Raw genomic sequence first — 24039 nt, 5'->3', positions numbered from 1 at the left:
CAATTTTTTCCCCAGGTTTCGTTACTAGCCTCGAGTTGCAAGACCTCTGAAGATTCTGAAGTTTCCTGATAATAAATTTATCCATATTGTCAATGGAACGCGAATATTTATTTTGTGCTGAGTGCTTTTTCTCCTTTATGATGTTGTTGTTGCTGTGGTCTACACCCCAAAGACTGGTTTGGTGCAGCTCTCGATGCTACTCAATCCTGTGCAAGCCTCTTCATCTCCAAGTAATTACTGCAACCTACATCCTTATGAATCTGCTTACTACATTCATCTCTTCGTCTCCCTCTACGATTTTTACCCTCCCCCCCCCCCCCCCCACGCTTCCCTCCAGTACTAAATGATCGGGACCGATGACCTAGCAGCTTGGTCCCTTCCCCCCCCCCCTTTTAAACCAACCAACCAACCAACTAAATTTCCCACCAACCGATCCCTTCCTCTAGTCAGTTTGTGCTACAAATTTCTCTTCTCCCCAATTTTATTCAGTACCTCCTCATTAGTTACCTGATCTACACATCTAATCTTCAGCATTCCTCTGTGGCACCCCATCACCCCATTACATATGTTTCTATTCTCTTCTTGTCAAGACTGTTTATCGTCCATGTTTCACTTCCATACCTGGCTACACTTCATACAAATACTTTCATAAAGGACTTCCTGACACTTAAATCTATACTCGATGTTAACAAATTACTCTTCTTCAGATACGCTTTTTTTTTGCCATTGCCAGTCTGCATTTTGTATCCTCCCTGTTTCAACCATCATCAGTTACTTTACTTCCCAAATACCAAAACTCATTTGCTACTTTAAGTGTCTGTCTCATTTCGTAATCAATTCCCCCCACATCAACTGATTTAATTAGACTACATTCCATTATCCTTGCTTTCCTTTTATTGATATTCATCTTATATCTTCCTTTCGAGACACTGTCCATTCCGTTCATGTCATCAACGAACCTCAAAGTTTTTATTTCTTCTTCCGGGACTTCAATTTCTACTACAAAAATTTTCTTTTCTTTCCTCTACCACATGCTCAACATACAGACTCAATGATATCGGAGATAGGCTATAACCCTGTTTCACTCTCTTCTCAACCATTGCTTCCCTTCCCTGCCCCTCGACTCTTATAACTGCCATCTAGTTTCTGTACGAATTATAAATAGCCTTTCATCCCTGCATTTTACTTCTGCCACCTTCAGAATTTGAAAGAGAGTATTCCACTCAAAGTTGCCGAAAGCTTTCTCTAAATGCTATAATCGTGGGTTTGGCTTTCCTTAACACATCTTTTATGAGATCTCGTAGGGTCAGCATTGCCTCGCGTGTTCCTACATTTCTCTGGAATCCAAACTGATCTTCTCGAGGTCGGCTTCTACCAGTTTTTCCACTCTTCTGTAAAGGATTCGTGTTAGTATTTTGCAGCCATGATTTACGAAACTGATAGTTCGATAACTTTCACACCTGTCACCACCAGCTTTCTTTGGAATTGGAATTGTTATATTCTTCTTTAAGTATAAGGGTATTTCGCGTGTCTCATACATCTTTCTTACCAGATGGAAGAGTTTTGTCATGGCTGGCTCTCCCAAGGCTATCAGTAGCTCTAAAGGAATGTTGTCTACTTCTGTGGCCTTGTTTTGACTGACGTCTTTCAGTGCTTTGTCAGATTCGTCAAGCAGTATTATATTTGCCTTCTCATCTGGATGTACGTCCTCTTCCATTTCCATAATATTGCCCATAAGTACATCTCCCTTGTGTTGACTCTCAAAATACTCCTTTCATCTTTCTGCTTTCCCTTTTTTGCTTAGGACTGGTTTTCCATCTGAGCTCTTGATATTCATACAGGTGGTTCTCTTTTCTCCAAAAGCCTCTTTTATTCTCCTGTAAGCAGCATCTATCTTACCCCTAGTGATATATGCTTCTACATCTCCAAATTTGTCCTCTAGTCATTCCTGCTTAGCCATTTTGCACTTCCTGTGGATCTCGCATTTTTGGCGTTTGTAGTCACTTTCGCCTGCTTCAATTATTGCATTTTTATATTTTTTCCTTTCATCGATTAAATTCAATATCTCTTGTATTACCCAAGGATTTCTACTAGCCCTCGTCTTTTTATCTACTTGATCTTCTGGTGCCTTCACTATTTCATCTCTCATAGTTACCCATTCTTCTTCGACTGCATTCCTTTGTCCAGTTCTTTTCGGTCGTTCCCTAATGCTCCCTCTGTAGCTCTCTAGAACCTGTACTTTTTTTCAGTTTATCCAAGTCCTATCTCCTTAAATTCCTACCTTTTTGCAGTTTCTTCAGTTTCAAAGTGCAGTTCATAACCAATAAATTGTGGTGAGAGTCCACATCTGCCCCTGAAAATGTCTTACAATTTGAAACCTGGTTTCGAAATCTCTGTGTTGCCGTAATATAATCAATCTGGAACCTTCCACGTATACAGCCTTCTTTCATGATTCTTAAACCAGTGTTAACTACGATTAAATTATGCTCTGTACAAAACTCTACCAGGCGGCTTCCTCTTTCAGTCCTTTCTCCCGGTCCATATTCACCTACAATTTTTCCTTCTCTTCCTTTTCGTGTTATCGAATTCCAGTCCCCCATGACTATTAAATTTTCATCTCCCTTAACTATCTGAATAATTTCTTTTATCTCATCTTATATTTCCTCTGTCTGCTCCTCATCTACAGAGCTAGTTGGCATATAAACTTGTACTACTTTGATAGGTGTGGGCTTCGTGTTTATTTTGGCTACAAAATGCGTTCGCTATGTTGTCCATAGTAGCTTATTCGTGTTCCTATTTTTTATTCGTTATTGAACTTACTCCTGTATCACCCCTATTTGATTTTATACTTATAATCCTGTATTCACCTGACCAGAAGTCGGGTTCCTCCTACTACCGAACTTCAGTAATTCCCATTATATCTAGCTTTAACCCTTTCATTTCCCTTTTCAAATTTTCTGACCTATCTACCCAATTAACGGATCTGACATTCCATGCTCCGATTCGTGGAACGCCAGTTCTGTTTCTTCTGATAACGATGTCCTCCTGAGTAGTCCTCTGCCCCCCGCGATCCGAATGGGGACTATTTTACCTCCGGAATGTTTTACTCAGGAGGACCTCATCATCATTTTACCATTCAGTAGAGCTGCATGCCCTCGGGACAAAATTACGGCTTAATTTCCCCTTGCTTTTAGCCGTTCACAGTACCAACACCGCAAGGCCCTTTTGGTTGATGTTACAAGGCCTGATCAGTCAATCATCCAGACTGTTGCTCCTGCAACTACTGAAAAGGCTGCTGCCCGTCTTCAGGAACCACACGTTTGTCTGGCCTCTCAACAGATACCCCTCCATTGCGGTTTCACGTACGGTACGGCTATCTGTACCGCTGGAGCACGCAAGCCTCTTCATCAACGGCAAGGTCCGTAGTTTATCGTTTGGAATAAATACATAAATACCACTCTGCTCAACACTGTTACATCTACAATGATTTGTTGTATGTCGGAAACAGCCATCTGCGTATCACTGAGTTGCGTGAAGCAATGTATGCTGTCTTTTTGCTTCATAAACACACCAATCAAGTTTTCAACTTTACTTCTATGTTAAAAGTGGCACAATAATTCATCCCACAAATCCCTCGACGCCACAATGCCTGTGTAACAGAATACCTTTTGTACTTTTCTTGATACATTCCATACACGAGATCGAATGAATTTGTATATAGCAACTATTAAAAGGCAAGAAACGTACGTATCCGAACATTCTCTTTAATTGTCCGAATACGTATTCCGTATCAAAAATAAGCGATTCTTTAAACTTTCATTTTGGCATTACGTTTTTCATAAGTAACTGTTGTCGTGCTACACATGGAAAATAAGTACGAAAATAACCGAGAGCAACTGTATATCTTACGTAATTGTTAGTATATGATTCGTCTCCTATGGAAGCTACAAAGACGAAATACGAGTATGTCTCTCAGCGTCCAAACACTTTTCATACTCATGTCAAATATGCAGCTGAAGTCAAGTCAAGTATTGCCTCTAATAAAACTTCTGCTTATGCGTCCACAACATTAAGATTTCAGTTTGGACTATAACAGATCTATATTACTGACAGTTCACAGTTTCATCCCACATTAAGGCACGTTGGTGTACTCAGATTATAACAAATAAGACCTTATAAATCACAAATTTTTCCACAAATTGCAACCTATTGCCTCGTATCAGTTTTAGATAAATGTTTCGCTCAGGTTAAACACTAACCAAATAAATTCTGAATTTAAAATACTTTAGCATCATAAGACAGCGAAACGAAGTCTGTAATTTCATTAAATTATAATCAGTCAGTATCATAGCAAGCTTGGGCTCGTTCCTATCAAATTTTCGTTCCTCATTTTTTTCTCCTATCCACGTTCATAAGTGACTTTGTGTAACATACACACCCCTTACTAACTTCATTCAGTAAATCAATAGGTTCACTTGTTAGGAAAAGTTATTTTGTCACTTTTGTCTATTTTGTAATACAAAATTTTAAATATACCAGTGTAATAAAATACTTACCCTGGCCTCAGTCTGTATCCTCCGGTGGAAGTGAACACGTACATTTCACAAGGCGTGTCTTTCACTTTATGAAGGTCAACTCTCTGTCTCTTCTTCCCCAGATTCATCAACAAAACTGCATCATCATCATCGTCGGTAAAGTCATCATCTGAATAGTCATCATCGCCGTCGTCATCATCATCGTCATCATCATCATCGTCATCATCATCATTATTGTCATCATCATCATCGTCGTCGTCGTCATCGTCATCTTTCCTCTTATTTTTTGATTTATGTTTCCTATTTTTTGATCGATCGTCATCATCATCGTCATCATCATCATCATCATCATCGTCGTCATGTTTACCTTTACGATGCTTTGATTTACCCTTTCGTCTTTGTCCCTTGCTCGTTTTCCTGTGACTGGTATCATCATCATCATCGTCATCATCATCATCATCATCATCATCATCGTCGTCGTCGTCGTCGTCATCATCGTCATCGTCATCATCGTCGTCGTCATCATATTTATGATGCTTTGTTCTTTTACTCTTCTGCCTTCTCCTATTGCTTGTTTTCTTGTGGCGGCTTTCATCGTCATTGTCGTCGTCATCATCATCGTCATCATCATCATCATCATCATCTGATTTGCGTCTCTTGGATTTTGTCTTTCGTTTCTTGTGTTGGTTATCGTCATCATCATCGTCGTCGTCATCATCATCGTCGTCGTCGTCGTCGTCGTTGTCGTCATCATCATCATCTTTTCTCCTAGATTTCTTTGTCTTCTTATTTCTCTTGCGACTTGAGTGTTTTACATCATCATCGTCATCGTCGTCATCATTATCATCATCATTGTCGTCGTCATCGTCGTCGTCGTCGTCGTCGTCATCGTCGTCGTCATCATCATGGTCATCACTGACGTCATTCTCCTTACGTGCTTTGCTCTTCCTCTTATGGGCTGCAGCTCTGGAAACTCTAGTTGTGTTATCAGAGATTTCAGCCAGCACATCTTCAACATCAATAAGTTCTCTTTTATTCTTTCTTCCTTTTTTGTTCTTTCTTCTGCTCACGACTTGATTATCGTCGTCGTCGTCATCATCATCATCATCATCATTATCATCATCATCATTGTCGTCATCGTCATCGTCGTCGTCATCATCGTCGTCATCATCATCATCATTCTTGGAAACTTTCTTTCTACCCTTTCCTTTTTTGTGCTTCTTTCTTGTGCTAACACCATTGTCATCATCATCGTCATCGTCATCATCATCGTCATCGTCATCGTCATCGTCATCGTCATCGTCATCCTCATCGTCATCTTGCTTTCCTTTCTTCCTCTTATTTCGAGGTTTCTTTCGTCTCTTATCATCGTCGGCATTGTCATCATCATCACCGTCGTCATCATCATCGTCATCGTCATCATCGTTGTCGTCGTCATCGCCATCATCATCATCATCATCATCATCATCATCGTGTTTACTTTTATGATGCTTTGATTTACCCTTTTGTCTTCGACCCTTCCTGTGACTAGTGTCATCATCATCATCATCATCATCATCATCATCATCATTGTGATGATCTTTATTTTTGGCTTTCTGTTTCTTATGATGAACTTTGTTACTGACATCTTTGTCTTCATCATCATCGTCGTCGTCGTCGTCGTCGTCATCGTCGTCGTCCTCATCGTCATCGTCATCATCATCATCCTGTTTCTTTCTATCTGCTTCAATTCCACTGTCATCATCATCATCGTCGTCGTCGTCATCATCATCATCTTCCAACTCTCTGCAATAAACGAAATTGTTAATTGTAATTTTATTCCTAAAACATTGATTTATATTACAAATGTTTCTTTCTTTTCTAGCAATTTGGGATAACGTAGTAAGCGAGTGATAGGTTGAATATATTATTGTAAGGAACATAACATTATGGTTTCTAATAATTCATTGGTGTGCTATCAACCACAGATTAATTAGTCAAATTCAGGTTCTGGATTCCTATTTAGTGATCGGTTTCAATAAACAACACGTGAAGTGTCCTTTTCGATACTCTAGTGTACAATGTGATACATTAGCAGCATAGCAGCCAATTTAAAAATTATCAAGAAATAAAGGCGACAGCAGAAAATCGAGGACATCGGTTGCAGCGATAAGGTACAGTCTTTATAAATTGTGATGGTGTACTACAGAGAAATGTTGCACTGTTTTTCTACAACCAATGTGTCTCCTTGTTTTCTAGGTGCAAGCTAATTAGGTTAATTACGAATGTGATTGTTCGAAATTATGACAATACTTTTAGTATCAATCGTTTTATGTGGCATCAGCAGTAAATTGTCATTCACTCATTTTCCGTATCTTAAAATTAATGTGACGAGCCTATGTTAATGGCCGACACCTTCATTATTAAGTATTACAATGTTTGTAATTTCGCACTGAATTTCTCTTACAAGACCCACGTTATAGAAGTGCAGATGCAAAATAATGTAGAGAAGAATAATGCTTAAGTGATAGAAACTACCAAAGATTGTTTACAGGCACCTCTTTTCGATGAGAAAGACATAATTGCAAAACGACTCAAGTGCGAGAACGAATACAGAAACCTGGATTAAGAATGTAACGTGTGTCTGGTATGGATACGCTAGGGGAAGATAAATAAAGTGTTCCCTCAGACAAGGGCGCCACATGGATTAAATCTGACTCGCAAATTAGGCTGGTTGTATATGGTATGGCATCGCAACTACTATCAGTAAGTATGATTTGCATTCACTCACTTTAATAGCGCCCGATCAATTCAACAACGCGTTACAAGAGACAATACTCCCATTATCAGGTTGCCGATACTCAGTTTGTGGCGTGCAGTAAACAGAAAAAAATATAAAAAAAGCACGTCGGACTGTGTGTCTTTGTCATACATAAACTATGCCGTCTCCAACTGTGCATGCGAAGAGTACCCACTTGATGGTGTCTGGAGGTAGTTATGGGCTGCTATGACAGAGGTACCACTGTGTATCATCAGTTTGTGTTTAAAAAGATGTTATTTATTCAACAACTAGCCATTGCTGGCTACAATTCATTCTGAAGCTAGATGCAAGGGAGCACTGAGCCATTAACATTGTGGATTAAGGATATTGTGCGATTAGATATTTGAAACTGAAAGGTAAACCAGCCCACTGACGAAGTGATATTATTGGAATTTGTGTTTAACCACGATCGTCGGCAGGAAAATTATCTGTGAGATGAAGAAGCCCCAGCACAGTGTAACTGAGGAACAGGTAATATTTCAAGACACCGGTTTATTTACGATAAAGGAGACATGGACAAATTAAGCTATACCTCAGTACAGCAAAAGTAAGGAAGAGGTACTATTTGAAGACAAAGCTTTATTCACGACAAATGAAGACATATATTAGACTAATACGAAGGACTTTCAATAAGTAAAGCAACACTTTTTTTTCCTTAAAGCAGGTTCGTTTTACTCATAGTTTCAGGACATCATGTTATTCCCCACTCTTCTGGCCTTAAAACCCTATTTTTTGACATAATTTCCGTTCAGTGCAACGGCTTTACGTCCCGTTACTGGTAGGGCCTTTATGCCTGCATGGTACCACTATCCTTCATTAGCGCAAACAGATGGAAGGTGCAAGATCAGAGCTTCTGGGTGGATGAGAAAGAACAATCCAATGGATCCAAGTTTCATAGCCAGTGACAATATCCGACAAAAAATTGCCGCGATCAGCTTCGTAACGCGCAAGCTATTCCATACAGAATGGTCCTTCTTTGCTTCTTTGCTCACTATACTTCACGAAGTATAGGGGCTGAAGCGGAAATATTTCAAGATGTCCTACAACAAACTCCGCGATTTTTCAACTTAAATTTTCCGGAAATTTGTCTCTCATTACTTATTAAAAACCTCTCATACAAACATGAGGAATCCACGGACAAATTAAGGTACACTCCAAGACGGAAAAGTTAATAAATAAGAATCACTTCAAGACAACCCGATGGGAAAATACGATGATTCATATGTGGGATAACATATTCTAAGAGATTTTGAGGAAATGACCCGTATTTGCATTTTTGTATTAACGATATTTTGATACAATGTTGCAACTAAACGAGGAAATCGTAATTAATGAATGTTTTTATTGACTATGAGATATTTACATTGAGGAGAGATGAACTGAAACGTTAGCAGGAGAACGAGCGAAAACAGCGCCTTTTCTTAACTTCTAATGAAGTGGTAGATGTATTTCTTCGTGCAAGTACATAGCTGGACCCGCAGAAATCTGCGCTTGCGCTTTATTTTAGAAGTTCAGTGATGACAGAGACAAATAGAGACACAGTGAAGTAATAAGGAGACATCTGCAATAGTATCTTGAGATAAATGATTTAGTGGATGTAGAAGAATAATAGCATGAATGAGGATGATAAACAGCAACATAAGGACCCTACCTGCAATCAATCTTACCTAACTTATCCATAATTTAAACATGTTGTAAATATTAAATGATGAGTTGTTACAATGTTATGTTATACTGTTAATGGGATAAAGGTCCAATCTAAAACTCGAACTGTAAATTCTGTTTCTTCAAAAGTTTTATGTACTGATTAGAAGCTATGAGGAACGTAAGTAACATTTTAACTTTTGGGTAAACAAATCTATAAATTATTGTTGCATTTCATTACGAAATGCCATTATTCAGTGTTATAAGGTTTTGGAATATTTTATATTAATGACGGTAGACTGCATAAGGCACTCCATCGCCAGGATCCACAAGCGGCCCATCGGGACCAACCGACCGCCGTGTCATCCTGAGAGGAGGATGCGGATAGGAGGGGCGTGTGGTCAGCACACCGCTCTCCCGGTCGTTATGATGGTTTTCTTTGACCGGAGCCGCTACTGTTCGGTCGAGTAGCTCCTCAATTGGCATGCACCCCGAAAAATGGCAACAGCGCATGGCGGCCCGGATGGTCACCCATCCAAGAGCCAGTCACGCCCAACAGCGCTTAACTTCGGTGATCTGACAGGAACCGGTGTATCCACTGCGGCAAGCCCGTTGCTGTAGACTACACACGTTGGTTAAAACTTTTCTGAGGAAATGCGAGACATGACGCAAGCGAGACATACGAGAAGACGATCACTGAGCGTGGTGACTCTGTTGCTATGCCGAGAGCCAACCGGTGTTAGATGCTGTTGACACAGCTGGGGCTACTACAGTCACCGCCCTTGAGGGGCGGGACGAGCTACAAGTCTCCAGAATGCACAGCTGGCCTCGCTGATGCAGCCACAAGCACGGTCTTTTCTTCCGATCAGACATTCCACGCCACGCACGCGTTTCTCCCCCCCCCCCCCCCCCCCCCCCCCCCCCAGTTTACCGCACCGCCCCTGACAGACTGTTGGGCGCCGGTATGTGCATGTTTCAAAGGAAAACTTAGAGGTAAGTCGTCTATTTTCTGTGGAAACCAACTCCACTACTTGCCTATCTGTCGAAAAATAAACACCTGCAGTCATAGCAAAAACACAGGGAACTTTTACTGATGTGCTGTTAATGAACATATAGGGGATTCAGTGGAACAATAATCATGTTCTGTTGTCCATGTGATGTGATGAACTTCTTCTGTGTTAATGACACGGTTTTCATGGGATCTGCACTGGGACAGTTTGTATTCATTGCTGCCCATGAGACAAGATCTGCTGCCGTATTTTCGAACACTATCCCGATCGCTTCACACAGAGTCTTTTGTAAGCTTCCTGACGGGACATAACTTATGCGAGTGAGATGACGTATGCTCTGAGCTGACAAGCCATGGGATACCTCGTAATAGCGTGTAGGACCTCCTTTCGCCGGGTGTAAAGCAGAAACTCAACGTGGCGGGGACTGAACAAGTCGTTGGAAGTCCCCTGAATAAATGTCGAACTCTGCTACCTCTATAGACGTCTACACTTTCGAGAGTGTTGCCGGTGCTGTATTGTGTGCAGGAACTGACCTCTCTGTATGTCGAATGAATGTACGATAGCATTCTTGTCGAGCGATCTGGGTGCCCAGATCATTCGCTGGAACTGTCCAGAATGTTTTTCAAACCAGTCGCAAACAGTTGTGGCCCAGTGACGTGGCGCTTCGTCATCTGTAACATGAAGTCCATGAATGGCTGCAAATGGTCTCCAGGTAGGCAAACATAACAGTTTCTAGTCAGTGATCGGTTCAGTTAGACCAGAGAACTCAGTCCATTCCGTGCAGACACAACCCATACCATCGTGGAGCCATCACCACCTTGCACAGTGCCTTGTTGACAACTTCGGTCCATGACTTCGTGGGATTTGCGCCACACTCGAAGTCTACCATCAGCTCTTACCAACTGAAGTCGGGATTAATCTGGCCAGGCCACGGTTTTCCATCCGATATGGTCGCGAGCCCAGGAAAATGCCCTGCAGGCGATGTTGTGCTGTTCGAAAAGTCACTCGCTTCTGTTGTCCACTGCCATAGCCCAGTAACGTCAAATTTCGCAGCACTGTTCTGACGGATACGTTCTACGGTTCTTTCACATAGTATTGCTGTGTGTTAGTGTGTTAGCAGTGACAACTCTAGCCAGACGGCGGTGCTCCTCGGTCGTTAAGTGAAGGCTGACGGCCACTGCGTTGTTCGTGGTGAGAGGTAACGGCTGAAATATGGCATTCTCGGCACACTCTTGACACTGTGGATATCGGAATATTGAATTCGCTAACGATTTCCGAAATGGACTGTCCCATGCGTCCAGCTCCAACTACCACTCCGCATGCAAAGTCTGTTAATTCCCGTTGTGTGGCCACAATCAGGTCGGAAAACTTTTCACATCAGTCGCATGAATACAAATAACAGCTCTGCCTACGCACTGCCCATTCATTCCTTCTGTACGCGATACTACCGCCATATGTATGTGTACATGAAGCTACCCCATGACTTTTGTCAGTAGAGTGTATTATATCTAACACGAACTACGAAGTGAGAGCACATTTACCGCAATGACAGATTTCTCACAATGAATTATATAATCGATCTGCATGAACTGATGAACTATACATACAGGGTGCGCCACATTATCACGTGCGTGTATTAAAACGGCTCTGTGGCCCCGTGCACCTTTGTTGATCACTTTAAAAACGTATCTGTAGGAAACATCGACACCAATCTAGTCTCGTGACGTTTATGCGCACGTGATAATGTAGTAACCCCCCCCCCGATCACGCCACAGGAGGGTGCAAAACAAAGAACAAACCCCTTTGCTGCTTCGAGCCACATTCAAATTTCGACAAATGGCTTTACGTGGTCCATAGTGGACCACCCTATATACCAGGGCAAAAATTGGGCCCACACTACACTACAAGGGCGCCAGATCACGTTGAATGATATTCCAGCCCCATGGTGTCCCTAGAGCAGGGTTGAAATGTCCAGGGGGTGATAGCAGTGACGACCTTTATCAAGAGCATCGTCTTGTTGCTCATCGCAAGTCAAACTTTCGTTTTCGACATCGAAATGTGTGGCAATCAACGCCCCAAGGGAAGGCGTGGTTTCATTGACGCTCTTTGCGCTAACTTTCTGAGGCCTTTTCCTGTCGATTCTGAGCGGTGTTGCGTCTGAAATGTTTCCCTCACCCACTGGTACGAAAACCACGTGATTTGAATGCTGTTCTGACTTCCGTCGCAGAGGCAGCAAAAGAAGGGGTTTATTCGTTTATTCATATACCTTACAAGGACTATTTACGGCTTATTTGAGGACTTCATATATAAAAGGTAAAATGTACACAAAATGTACGTAATATATACAAGCAAACAAGCAATCCAAAGAAAATATTACAACTGAATGTCTAGGTCTCTTCATCATTCTACAGCTCTTTGTATCACCAAATGCAGCTCGCTGAGTCCACAAAGAAATTTTCGTAGTACACACTCTTCAATGATATGCTGTTTAGTTTGCATATCATGACCAAAGTCACACGTCGGGGCATCTTTGAGTCCCCATTTATACAAACAGGCACCACATCTTCGATGCCCTGCACGGAACCGATTCAGGAGTGTCCGTAGTTTTCCGGGAAGACCAAATCCATTCACATGTTAGTTAGGGTCAGTTATAAGACGAGAATTAACCGTAGGAAACTTCTGGCAAACCTCTTTCCATTCTTGACAAACACCACACACAGGAGGCGCATCTTCCTTGGTCAGGGTGGATTCATAGATTTGGGTCTTCTGGCAGGTGTATTGTGTAGTTGATTTTATAGAAATGGGTTCTGATGAGTGAAACACTTTTGAAACTCGCTTATTGCTGCTGCTTCTCGTCTTATTTGACTTCAAGTATAAGTACATACGCATTATTTTTCCATACTGGAGCAATGTGAAGTAAACTTATGCCAATGTAGCAGTACGAAGAGTAACTGCATTTGCATCCCATTCTCATCCCAGTATCAATTCTGGCCTTCCCTTTTTTTTTTCTAAATGGTCCTTAAAGGTAAGAGCCGGTCTAAAATGACCCCCAACTATTTTGTGTTATGGGTTGTGTTCCAGGGGGTATTTTCGAAGACCACCACCAACTGGTGCTGTAAGATAGTGAACATGGTCACTACAACTTTAAAGAAGGGTTGAAATGTGGGGGCCGGCCGCTGGTGGCCGAGCGGTTCTGGCACTACGGTCTGGAACCGCGCGACCGCTACGGTCGCAGGTTCGAATCCTGCCTCGGGCTTGGATGTGTGTGTTGTCCTTAGGTTAGTTAGGTTTAAGTAGTTCTAAGTTCTAGGGGACTTATGACCTCAGCAGTTGAGTCCCATAGTGCTCAGAGCCATTTGAACCATTTCGAAATGTGGGTAAGAGGAAGTGTGGCGACCTTCCAATAGAGTGACACGTCCATGAAATTTTGTGTTAATGCGACATCATTAACTCACCATAAAGCTCACGTGAATTTCTGAGTTCTGGTCTTTTTCGCATTTGTCAACAACTTGCTGTTTGAAGCCTCGCTGAACCCAAGCGTGACGTCTCAGGGCGTTACGCTTTTGCACCGACACAGAGGAATGAAACGATAATTAAATCAAGACCCTAAGCTGTCGGCTGGCGTTGATATACATCAACGGGGATGGTTGAAAATGTGTGCCCCGACCGGGACTCGAGCCCGTGATCTCCTGCTTACATGACAGACGCTCTATCCATCTGAGCCGCTGAGGGCACAGAGGATAGTGCAACTGCAGGGATTTATCCCTTACACACTACCCGTGAGACCCACATTCCCAGCTTACTGTCCACACACTACATTCGTAGTTCCCCTGCCCATTACACTCATTACTCGCGGCAGGCAATCTTACCGAGTCCCGTAAGATGCGTGTGCATCCAGCACAGAAGAAGAAGGTCAATGGCTGGTTAGCCTTAACTATATATGAAGATGGTATCTTAGCCTTAACTATATATGAAGATGGTATCTGTTCTTTCGGACATGTCCGAACACAGAAACACAGACGAAGGTGTAGGCACCTTTGAGCCAAATATCAAACTTCCACATCGCAATGGGAGACACTTATGGGGCTTCGAAAAAGTAATTCTTTAATTTTGTTGGGCATTGCACTTCGTATTATGCATTTCACGTACAATTTGACTAGTGCTCAATTGATAAATGTCTTCTTAAATAACACGGTGCAGCCAGTTCTTTGTCAGGAACATTGTCCTGCATCTTGAAAAACACTTGCTTGCCGTAAGTTTTAACTGAGGCGGTATATTACTACCAATTCGGGTGGCGCAAGAAGCACACAAATTACAACAGTTATGCGTCAGACTCGCATACTTCCTTCCATGATGTGTTTCAACGGCTTACACCCTCTATCAGCAGGTACAAGAGTATTTATTTTCCTCGATGCTTCATTCTTATGCTTCATACATATTCGATGTTTCAACAAAAAGCACAGTGAGGATCGTTACGTATATACGTTAGTATCACTGAATATTACATATAAACACAGCACATGGAATTAAACGTGAAGGGACCGTCAGCAATCATCCTAGAAAAGAGAAAAGACGATATATTCAAGACTAATATCGGGTCGCTTTTATTAATTTCACACGTCACTCTATTCTCAACAATTTCACTTTCAATTCCAATCATGAAGTCTTATGGCACCAAAATTTGGGTGAAACAGCATCCCACAGTAGAGCTTATTTTTACATGACACGCCCTTTTCACCATCATATACTCTTCGATGTGTTACGTGTGTCTCACTCTACAATATTATGCTCTCGGTAGTATGTGCACAAAGCTTTGTCCAGACTCTCCACACGTTTCCTAGTTAAGCAGCAGGTGTCTCAGTCATATAGTATTTCTCCCCAGATATAAAGCTGTACGTGTACAAAGTTTGCTTCAGATTCCTTCCGTGCTCCAAAATCATCGCCTATTTTTTCGTGCAATCTCTTTCGTACCACCCACCACTCTCACGGTTGCTGGCAGTATCTACAGGGTGGTGCACGAAATGTGCCACCATTTTGTTTTTGATTATAAACTTTATTGTCAATACAACCTGAAAGGAACATATATTACAATGAAGAGCCGTCCATGGAGATTTGTTCTAACTCATCACATGCTCAATGCGTCCACCATTTCTTTTCCTAATTTCCTTCAAACGAACACTGAAGTTAGTGATTACCCTACGGCAGATGTCTTCCGTAATTTCACTGCAAGCTTGAAGAATAAATCTTCTGAGCTCCACTAAATCACGTGGACGTTTCGGGAAAATTTTTTCCTTCAGGTACCCCCAAAGAAAAAAGTCACATGGATTGAGGTCTGGACTATTGGGGCGTCAATTTTGTCCGTCATCGAAGCGACCTGGAAACCTGAGTGAAATGGTCTGAATGTCGAAATGCTCGTTTAAAAACTCCAACACAGTGCTTGCAGTATGTGGCCTTGCTCCATCTTGCATGAATCACTGCGTGTTGAAGGGCAAGGCAGTAGGAAGAAGCTGTGGAATGAAGCTATTGCGAAGCATGCTCAAATAACGCTCGCTGTTCACAGTTTCTTCAAAGAAAAAGGGTCCAATAAGTCCGTGACTGTAAATTGCTGACCACGCTGTAATCCTCGGAGCATAATGTTGTCGTTCATGAAGCACTTCTGGGTTTTAAGTGGCCCAAAAGCGTACATTTATTTGTTAGCCACACCGTCTAAATGAAACTGCGCCTCGTCTGAAAACCAAACGTTGTTGTGAGTTCCTTCCCTATCCTCCGTCCACTGAGCAAACAGTAGTCTCTGTGAGCTTCTGTGCACAGGTCATCTTGTATGGGTACATATGGAGGTCACTTTTAAGAATGCGTTGAACGGAGCGTCTGGATGCTCCCAGTTGCACTACTGCCTTTCTACACGATTTCCCGGGACTTCTCTGTACAGCAACTCATACCGCTTCAATATTCTCCGGCGAACAAACAGGCTTAGGCCGAGGTCGTTTCGCTTCCAATACTGTTCCTTCCTGTACAAATTTATCGTACAACCTGTGGATGGTCTTTTTGCAAGGGACCCATCGTGTGTTAAACTGTTGTCGAAAACGCCTCTGAGTCACAACAAGGCTTTTCGTTTCATGTAAAAGTAACACAATTGCCGATCGTAGCTGTGTCGTCAGTCTTCCATCGTCAGCCACTGCTGCTTACTAGTCTCCTAGCGGCAGTATCGTGAATTACACGTCATTTCGTAACTCATTTGTTTTTCCAAGCTCTGCTGGTACTGCTGTAGATATCCCAGCGAGATAATGTGCGTCGTAAATTGTGAAAAAAACAATTAGTAACACATTTCGTGCGCCACCCTGTAGCGTCACAGTATTTTTTTCCAAGTAGTAAACTGTATGTCTGTAAAGTTTCGTTGACTTACTCCTTACGTTTCCGAATGCCCATCCCTAACCCCGCAAAGTAGAGTGCTGCACAGATACTGCTATCGTTCAAGACGTAACACTCATTTTACTTCTTAACCGGTTCAAGATTACAAACGAGGTTTTCGGCGAATGGTAGTATGCACACTGATCAACGAAAGGGATGAGCAGAGATGCCAGAGGTCACCATCTATTCTACTTTACAGAGAAAATGCCCCCAAGTTCTGTGAAGAGTCGTGGACGTCCAACCATTCAGCGCCTAGTGGTAGTTTCACTGCCTTTCTATCCGTAGATGCTCACGACGGTAGCATATGAACATATGAACAGCCTTAGCATAATAATAATATGTCCTTTGTCAAATATGCTTATCTCAGTGGATTTCCCCATTTGCAGACCGTATCTTCGCTATGGTGATCTCTCGTCCCTGTCTGCTCTGTTTGCATATTTCTGTTACTGTGTCACATGCCCTCAAAGCCACCACGCGAAATGCAACGTCGTGGTGGCCAGTAGTCAGAATGTTTTGGCTGATCAGTTCAGAGGGCACATAATTACATCGTATCTTGTACAGTCCGAGATACTGATGCAAATATGGTTTTTCAAATGCAGTAAAACGCTTTCTTAATGGCAATGGAAAACTCTTCAACTGATGGGCTCAGTGATGTAACGCTTTTTGTTGCTGTCAAAACTTGTTGCAAAGCATCCGAGAAACATCCTCATATTAAAAGGAAAGGCTATCGGAATTGGCTATTTCGGTGTATATACAACGAATGGAGACTTCGTGCCAGAATATGTTGTTATATGCAGAATATGTTGTTATATGCAGCTGGGAGATTAGTTTTCTCCTAGCCCATAGGACAATGATATAGGGTCAACTATGAGTTTTGTAAATAGAACTGTCTGCTGACTTACAACATATTGGATGGCGCTATGGGAAACTTCTTCAAATGTATGTGCGTCGTCGTGTTTAAATGAATAGATTTTGTGGAAACAAGTGTACAATCAGACGGCTTTTACAGTGACCGAGTCTGGCATGAGAGAGGGCGGTGTTTACATCGCAATAGCCGTTTACGGCCACCTTGATTTGCAGTTTTTCAGGTCTCGGAAACTGACATACGGGCGGGAGAGTGGTGTGCTGACCACATGACCCTCCATATCCGCATCCAGTGACGCCTATGGTCTGAGGATGACACGGCGGCCGGTCGGTACCGTTGGGCCTTCACGGTCTGCTCGGAAGTAGTTCAGTTTTTATTTGCAGTTTTAGACATTTCTCTGGTATTTTTTCGAAAAGTATCGACAACAGTATTAATAAGATTTATATCACTGTACTCAACTATTCTAGATATTTAGAAAGACATTAACAAAAGAATTCTATTTTTACTAAACACTAGATTCTGTATCTCGGTTGATACGATAGCTGAGACGGTTAACAGCACAAGAAAATTAAGTGTCCTCTTCGTATTATCCATTCGATGAAAACTTTATTTCAGACTGTTAAACCGATTATGAAATAAAAGGACTCTTTCGTCTTATGCAAGTCTGTAAATAGACAGTGTGTCCCAGTTCCGTTAAGACAGTGGCTATGAAAAATAAAAGTCATAGATTATTTTCATTAAATTCAAACCAGTCTCCCCCTGAATCAATACACAGCTGAAATCATTTTAAAAGTGTTTTGAAACAGTCACTGTAGTCCTTTTTTGGAGTTGCGTTTAGTACTGGAGCACAATTTTCTTGCGCGTCCTTAAGTGCATCATAACAGTCTGTTAAACCGATCACCAAATAAAAGGAATGTTACGTCTTATGCAAGTCTATATATACACAGTGCGCCCCAGTTCCGTTAAAACAGTAGCTATGAAAAAAAAGCATAGATAATTTTCACTAAATTCTAAACAATCTCCCCCTGAATCAATACATATTTGAGATCATTTTAAAACTGTTTTGAAACAGTCATTGTAGTCCTTTTTTGGAGTTGCGTTTAGTACTGAGCACAATTTTCTTACACGTCCTTAAGTGGATCATAACAGTGTCGTGTCATTCCCAACGCCAATTTTCGGAACAAACAGAAGTCAGCTGTTGCCAAATCCGGTGAAAATGGTGGGTTATCCAAGAATGTGATCAGTTTACTGGCCTAAAACTCGCCCATATTCTTCGCTATGTGAGCTGTGTTGCTGGCGAGGAGTAACAAGCAACTCGGTATTCGAGTCGAATTCGACAAATTCTCGGGTACAAGTGACGGAGGACTCAAAAAACTAGACCTTGCCTCACTGCTCCACCGCTATTTTCGGGCAAGTGTCAGATGCATACTGTACTGTCAGCCGTCGGGTGCCCCTAAATGGCAGGCAGCACCGCATAACAGCCGCGCTATGAGGGAAACAGACCAACAGCCAAACAGGCGAAGACATCAGGTAAACACGCCGAGGATTCCAGTCGATTAATAGGAACGTTTCCTTGCAGAGGTCGCCGCGACATATCCGGCCACGGATTTCTACGCCGGGTTTCTATTGGCTCCAGCTCACTATATAGGCCCGGCCGGTCGAAGGCAGACCAGTCTTCGTCCGCTGCTAATGGCAACCGCTATAGCAGAGGCTCCGAGAAGATATCACCGAAGGCGCTGTACTGCACCGCCGATCGAAGTACCAGCCGACTGAGAGGAACCACATCTCCGGCTAGATCGACGGACGTCTATATCTATTGTACAGTCAGCTATTGTATTGTAGAAGAAGTTACGTTCAATAAACTGTTGGAGAATACAACACATACTATTACATTCGCTGCCAGGATGACCTTCTACGCAGCTGTTTCTCAAAGTTCAAAGATGGTAACGCAGCATCTCGCCAAGAGATATCATTGCTGTTCGGAATTTGACGTAAGCAGTCCTAGCGCGCCTGGGACACACTGTGTATAGTCACAACAATGACAGGGTAGAACTGCTGCTCGACTAAAAGATGTACCAGGATAGTTCATCGTCCACCCACCTGTCGTACGGAGGAGGAAATGACGTTAGACAAAGAATAAAAAGGAAAAATGGTGTAATGTGTTGTGCGGACCCACCTGACGAGGGCGAAGACCCACTTGTTTATGGGCACGGTGCGCAGGCGACCTTCCCTCAGCGCCTTCAGGTTCTTGGCCTTGGCCATCATGCGGTACACCCTCCAGTGGCTGCCCGCCTCCTCCAGCTGTTTCTCCAGGTTCAGCACGCTGTGGTCTTTGCTCACCGGCAGCCACGTGTCGACGCTCGTAGAGAAGCCTGCACATGAGAGCACAGGGGTCTAGGTTCAACAGATGGTTCTCAGTTTTAGTGACTGGGAAGAATTTACGAATGAAGGCATGCAAGGTATAATTTTGGGTCAACGTCTAGGTGTCAATGAAGTTCCACTTAAAGCAATTGCTCCTTTTCGCAGGTGACACAACTTGTTGATAACATTTTACCAAGAATTAATGAATGGTTCTCTAAAAGTAGAGCCTCACTTAGTTACAATAAATAAATAAATTAAATAACACAAATGTACTATATGCTCTTCTGTTCACCAAGGAGGACAACACCTACAACTGTTGTTGTTGGACCGGCCGGAGTGGCCGAGCGGTTCTAGGCGCTTCAGTCTGGAGCCGCGCGACCGCTGCGGTCGCAGGTTCGAATCCTGCCTCGGGCATGGATGTGTGTGATGTCCGTAGGTTAGTTAGGTTTAAGAAGTTCTAAGTTCTAGGGGACTGATGACCTCAGAAGTTATGTCCCATAGTGCTCAGAGCCATTTTTTTGTTGTTGTTGTTGTGGTCTTCAGCCCTGAGACTGGTTGATGCGGCTCTCAATTCTACTCTATCCTGTGCAAGCTTCTTCATCTAACAGTACTTACTGCAACCTACATCCTTCTGAATCTGTTTAGTGTATTCATCTCTTGGTCTCCCTCTACGATTTTTACCCTCCATGCTGCTCTCCAATGCTAAATTTGTGATCCCTTGATGCCTCAGAACATGTCCTACCAACCGATCCCTTCTTCTTGTCAGGTGGTACTACAAACTCCTCTTCTCCCCAATTTTATTCAATACCTACTCATTAGTTATGTGATCTACCCATCTAATCTTCAGCATTCTTCTGTAGCACCACATTTCGAAAGCTTCTATTCTCTTCTTCCCCAAACTATTTATCGTCCATGTTTCACTTCCATACATGGCTACACTCCATACAAATACTTTCAGAAACGACTAACTGACACTTACATCTATATTCGATGTTAACAAATTTCTATTCTTCAGAAACGCTTTCCTTGCCATTGCCAGTCTACATTTTAGATCTTCTCTACTTCGACCATCATCAGTTATTTTGTTCCCCAAATCGCGAAACTCCTTTACTACTTTAAGTGTCTCATTTCCTAACCTAATTCCCTCAGCATCATCCGACTTAATTCGACTACATTCCATTATCCTCGTTTTGCTTTTGTTGATGTTCATCTTACATCCTCGTTTCAAGACACTGTCCATTCCGTTCAACTGCTCTTCCAAGTCCTTTGCTATCTCTGACAGAATTACAATGTCATCGACGAACCTCAAAGTTTTTATTTCTTCTCCATGGATTTTAATACCTACTCCGAATTTTTCTTTTGTTTCCTTTACTGCTTGCTCAATATACAGATTGAATAACATCGGGGAGAGGCTACAACCTTGTCTCACTCCCTTCCCAACCACTGCTTCCCTTTCATGCCCCTCGACTCTTATAACTGCCATCTGGTTTCTGTACAAATTATAAATAGCCTTTCGCTCCCTGTATTGTAGCGCTGCCACCTTTAGAATTTGAAACAAAGTATTCCAGTCCACATTGTCAAAAGCTTTCTCTAAGCCTACAAATGCCATAAACGTAGGTTTGCCTTTCCTTAATCTTTCTTCTAAGATAATACCACGAGTATTAACAGCAGGAAATGTTGGAGAAGACTCTTTGCAACTCGCCACATGAACATGGCTTGCCGATAAACTATTTCTAGACAATTACCGCAGCACACCATTGTATTTCACGCATTTGAAACATACAACAAAACTACTTTGAAGAACACTATAAAAGAAATATTACATACGTCAAGGTATTACGTTGATTGAGAGGCAAAAAGTCATAAGAAGAGTTGCGCTAATTCAATACGTGTCCCGTATGACGCCGAAATGTTGGCGTATGTCGCGAGTGTCGACACGGTGCCTGAGCAATCCGTTACAGACAGCTGTGAAGTGAACACGGCAGCATGTCACGAGTTAACAGACACTGATCAAGACGTACGTGTGACAGCGTATCGGAAATTACACACGAAAACGGGGTCCAATGTCAACAACAGCTGGGGTTGGCCATCAGTATCGCAGAGGCAATGTATCCATTCACACAAACTGCGACACAGGACGACCGCAAGTGTTTGGCGAACGGAGCCATGTGGGGCAATAGACAATATACTGTTAGCCAGATTACCGTGGATTGTTATGTAGGGCCGCAAGAAGCCGTTTCTTGCTGGACTATCCGGAGGTAAAACCACAACACACGCTTCAACAGGTGAATACCGACATCAGATGCAGTGCGCTTCACCAACTTTAGCCATTCGGTGGTATAAATAAACAAAAATAAAGCACTGTAACTCCAGGGGGCCCAAAAACGTTTTCTATAATCGTCCAGCCAATAACTGAAGACGACGTGTAGGTTTTCATAGTGGCGGTTCTGAATATTTCGTCTGTTAAGAATTCGCTATAGACAGCTTTACGCCTCAGGTAAGATGGCCCGACTGTTGGTGGTGTCACAACACTGCCATTTAATCGTCCACACATACCTTGGTCAACGGAGACGAAGTCTGCTGTCGCCGTAGTATTAGTCAAACTCTGGGTTCAAAGCACTAACATTTATTTCGATAGCAGTCAGTTTATTTCGAGACTTGGGTGTTGCTGCTGATCTTCAAATAGTACTTTCTTACGGAAGTCAGTGATGTAAGCGATTGGTTTCGAATTCATGCTACCTATTGTCAAGGAATATTGTATTAGAAAACTCACGAACCTCTTAGTGGAACAACGGGGAAGTAAGAACAGATGAAAAAGAGCCGTTAACCAATAGCTAATACTTTAAATGGACACTAATAAGAGTGTTCTGAGGCGTTGAGATCTCTGTGTAATAAGAAAAAGTGAAGGAATGTATGAAGGTATCTAGTTTCCATGTAAGGAAAAAGGAAGAAAGTGTGATATCAAGAATTCCATGTGATAAAGAAAGAGTAAACTTTAATATCTCAAGCTGACAGTGACTGTAACACTTTTCATGTAACTAGTAAACTGCGATTTATTATCGGGAGATGGTTTTATTTTTCTCATTTGAGACTTCCTTACTTGTTATATATTTAATTATTAGTTGTTACATAGGGATTCAGTATAATCAGTATAATTTGCAACTGTCATCTTGTACCTCATAACTCATAGGAACCGATAATGGAGCACTCTCTAATATGACAGTTTTATACTGGGTAAGAAACTTCCATGATGACAACAGTCGACCACTTTAATGAGAATGAACAAAGGACATTAAGGTTGGATATACATTTTGTTAATGATATGGAACTTAGTACAAAGCTAAGATGATGTATTGCGTAGCCAATAAACTTTGCTCTTCAAGAAACAAAAGTTTCCAGCAAACTACAATGAATATATTGTGTTTAGTATGTGCGTGATAATAATATGTACCTTTCATTAAAGCAAAGTGCATCACAGAAGTTAGACAACATTAAGTTGAAGCCACACATGGTCGTAAGTAAATGCCAGTTGTGGCAATATTATAAATTGTTGAACTAAATGAGAAAAGGCGTCTCATTTACGATTTAGTGATGGGTATAAGATTGACAAGGATTTTAGAGCATAACTGGATCTTATAAAGTCACTTGCAAGGGCAGTATGACAGAGGGCCAGAGTATCCTCAACTAGGCCAGAAGTGGCTGACACTACCTAACTGTTGGTAGAAAGCCTACGTAGCCCCTAATTAAGCTTGTAACATGAATGGAATACTCATAAAAACCTTTCAATGAAACAGATTCTTAAATAACACTATTTCACTCAAATGACAATGAATCGGAGCCATAAAGGTACAAAATCCCAAGATAATAAATAGAAGCAAGGGCTATTCTGTATTAGCGTGCAATTCATTTTGTTTGAAATAATGTTAAGAGACAGATCTAGTAAACAACGTATGATTATCAAGAATAGTATTTACATTAGATAATGGACATCAGACAGTGGACATTAAATCAAAATGATTTACTTAAAAGGAGAAAACTAACTTACGTCGTAGCTATGAAAAGGTAATCACTTGTGTGAAACAAACTGCAGGTTGTTATAAAATCAGATTTCACTTCATTCATGAAATGTTGAACAAGTATAACACATTTTTAACATTTTTAGTCAATGTTAAATATCAGCAGATAGTTATATAAACCGTAAAAGATTAACAGTAACTTAATAAGATTAAGGAAAGCCCAAAAGGTATATGGCATTGTGAATATACTTAATGACACATGTCAAGATTGTACTTGTTTCATTCATTTGTTCTAAAGTCATGCTATATATATTTGTTGTACAATCCAACTTACGCTAAGCCAATAGTTGGGAACCTAAACGCAAAATATATAATTTGATCACAGTATTAAAAGTAAAAC

General features: G+C 41.8%; 1 protein-coding gene across 10 annotated transcripts in view; it reads right to left on the bottom strand.

The window, feature by feature from the left end:
* Nucleotides 1–24039, bottom strand: part of LOC124716572 — a 214865-nt gene that overhangs the window by 7715 nt on the left and 183111 nt on the right. Inside the window, exons 9-11 of one of the 10 annotated variants that reach the window (XM_047243201.1) lie at nt 19439–19634; nt 6071–6320; nt 4557–5296 (exon numbers count right to left, since the gene is read on the bottom strand). In XM_047243201.1, coding sequence (XP_047099157.1) covers nt 4557–5296; nt 6071–6320; nt 19439–19634 — 1186 coding nt within the window. Of the gene's footprint in view, nt 1–4556; nt 6321–19438; nt 19635–24039 lie in introns of all 10 variants that reach the window. The other 9 variants (XM_047243192.1, XM_047243194.1, XM_047243186.1 and 6 more) reach the window with 9 other exon arrangements.

The sequence above is a fragment of the Schistocerca piceifrons genome, chromosome 1 (assembly GCF_021461385.2).
Source record: "Schistocerca piceifrons isolate TAMUIC-IGC-003096 chromosome 1, iqSchPice1.1, whole genome shotgun sequence".
NCBI classification, from domain to species: domain Eukaryota; kingdom Metazoa; phylum Arthropoda; class Insecta; order Orthoptera; family Acrididae; genus Schistocerca; species Schistocerca piceifrons.
The sequence above is the reverse complement of the archived record's forward strand: the minus strand, read 5'-3'. Positions and strand labels throughout refer to the sequence as shown.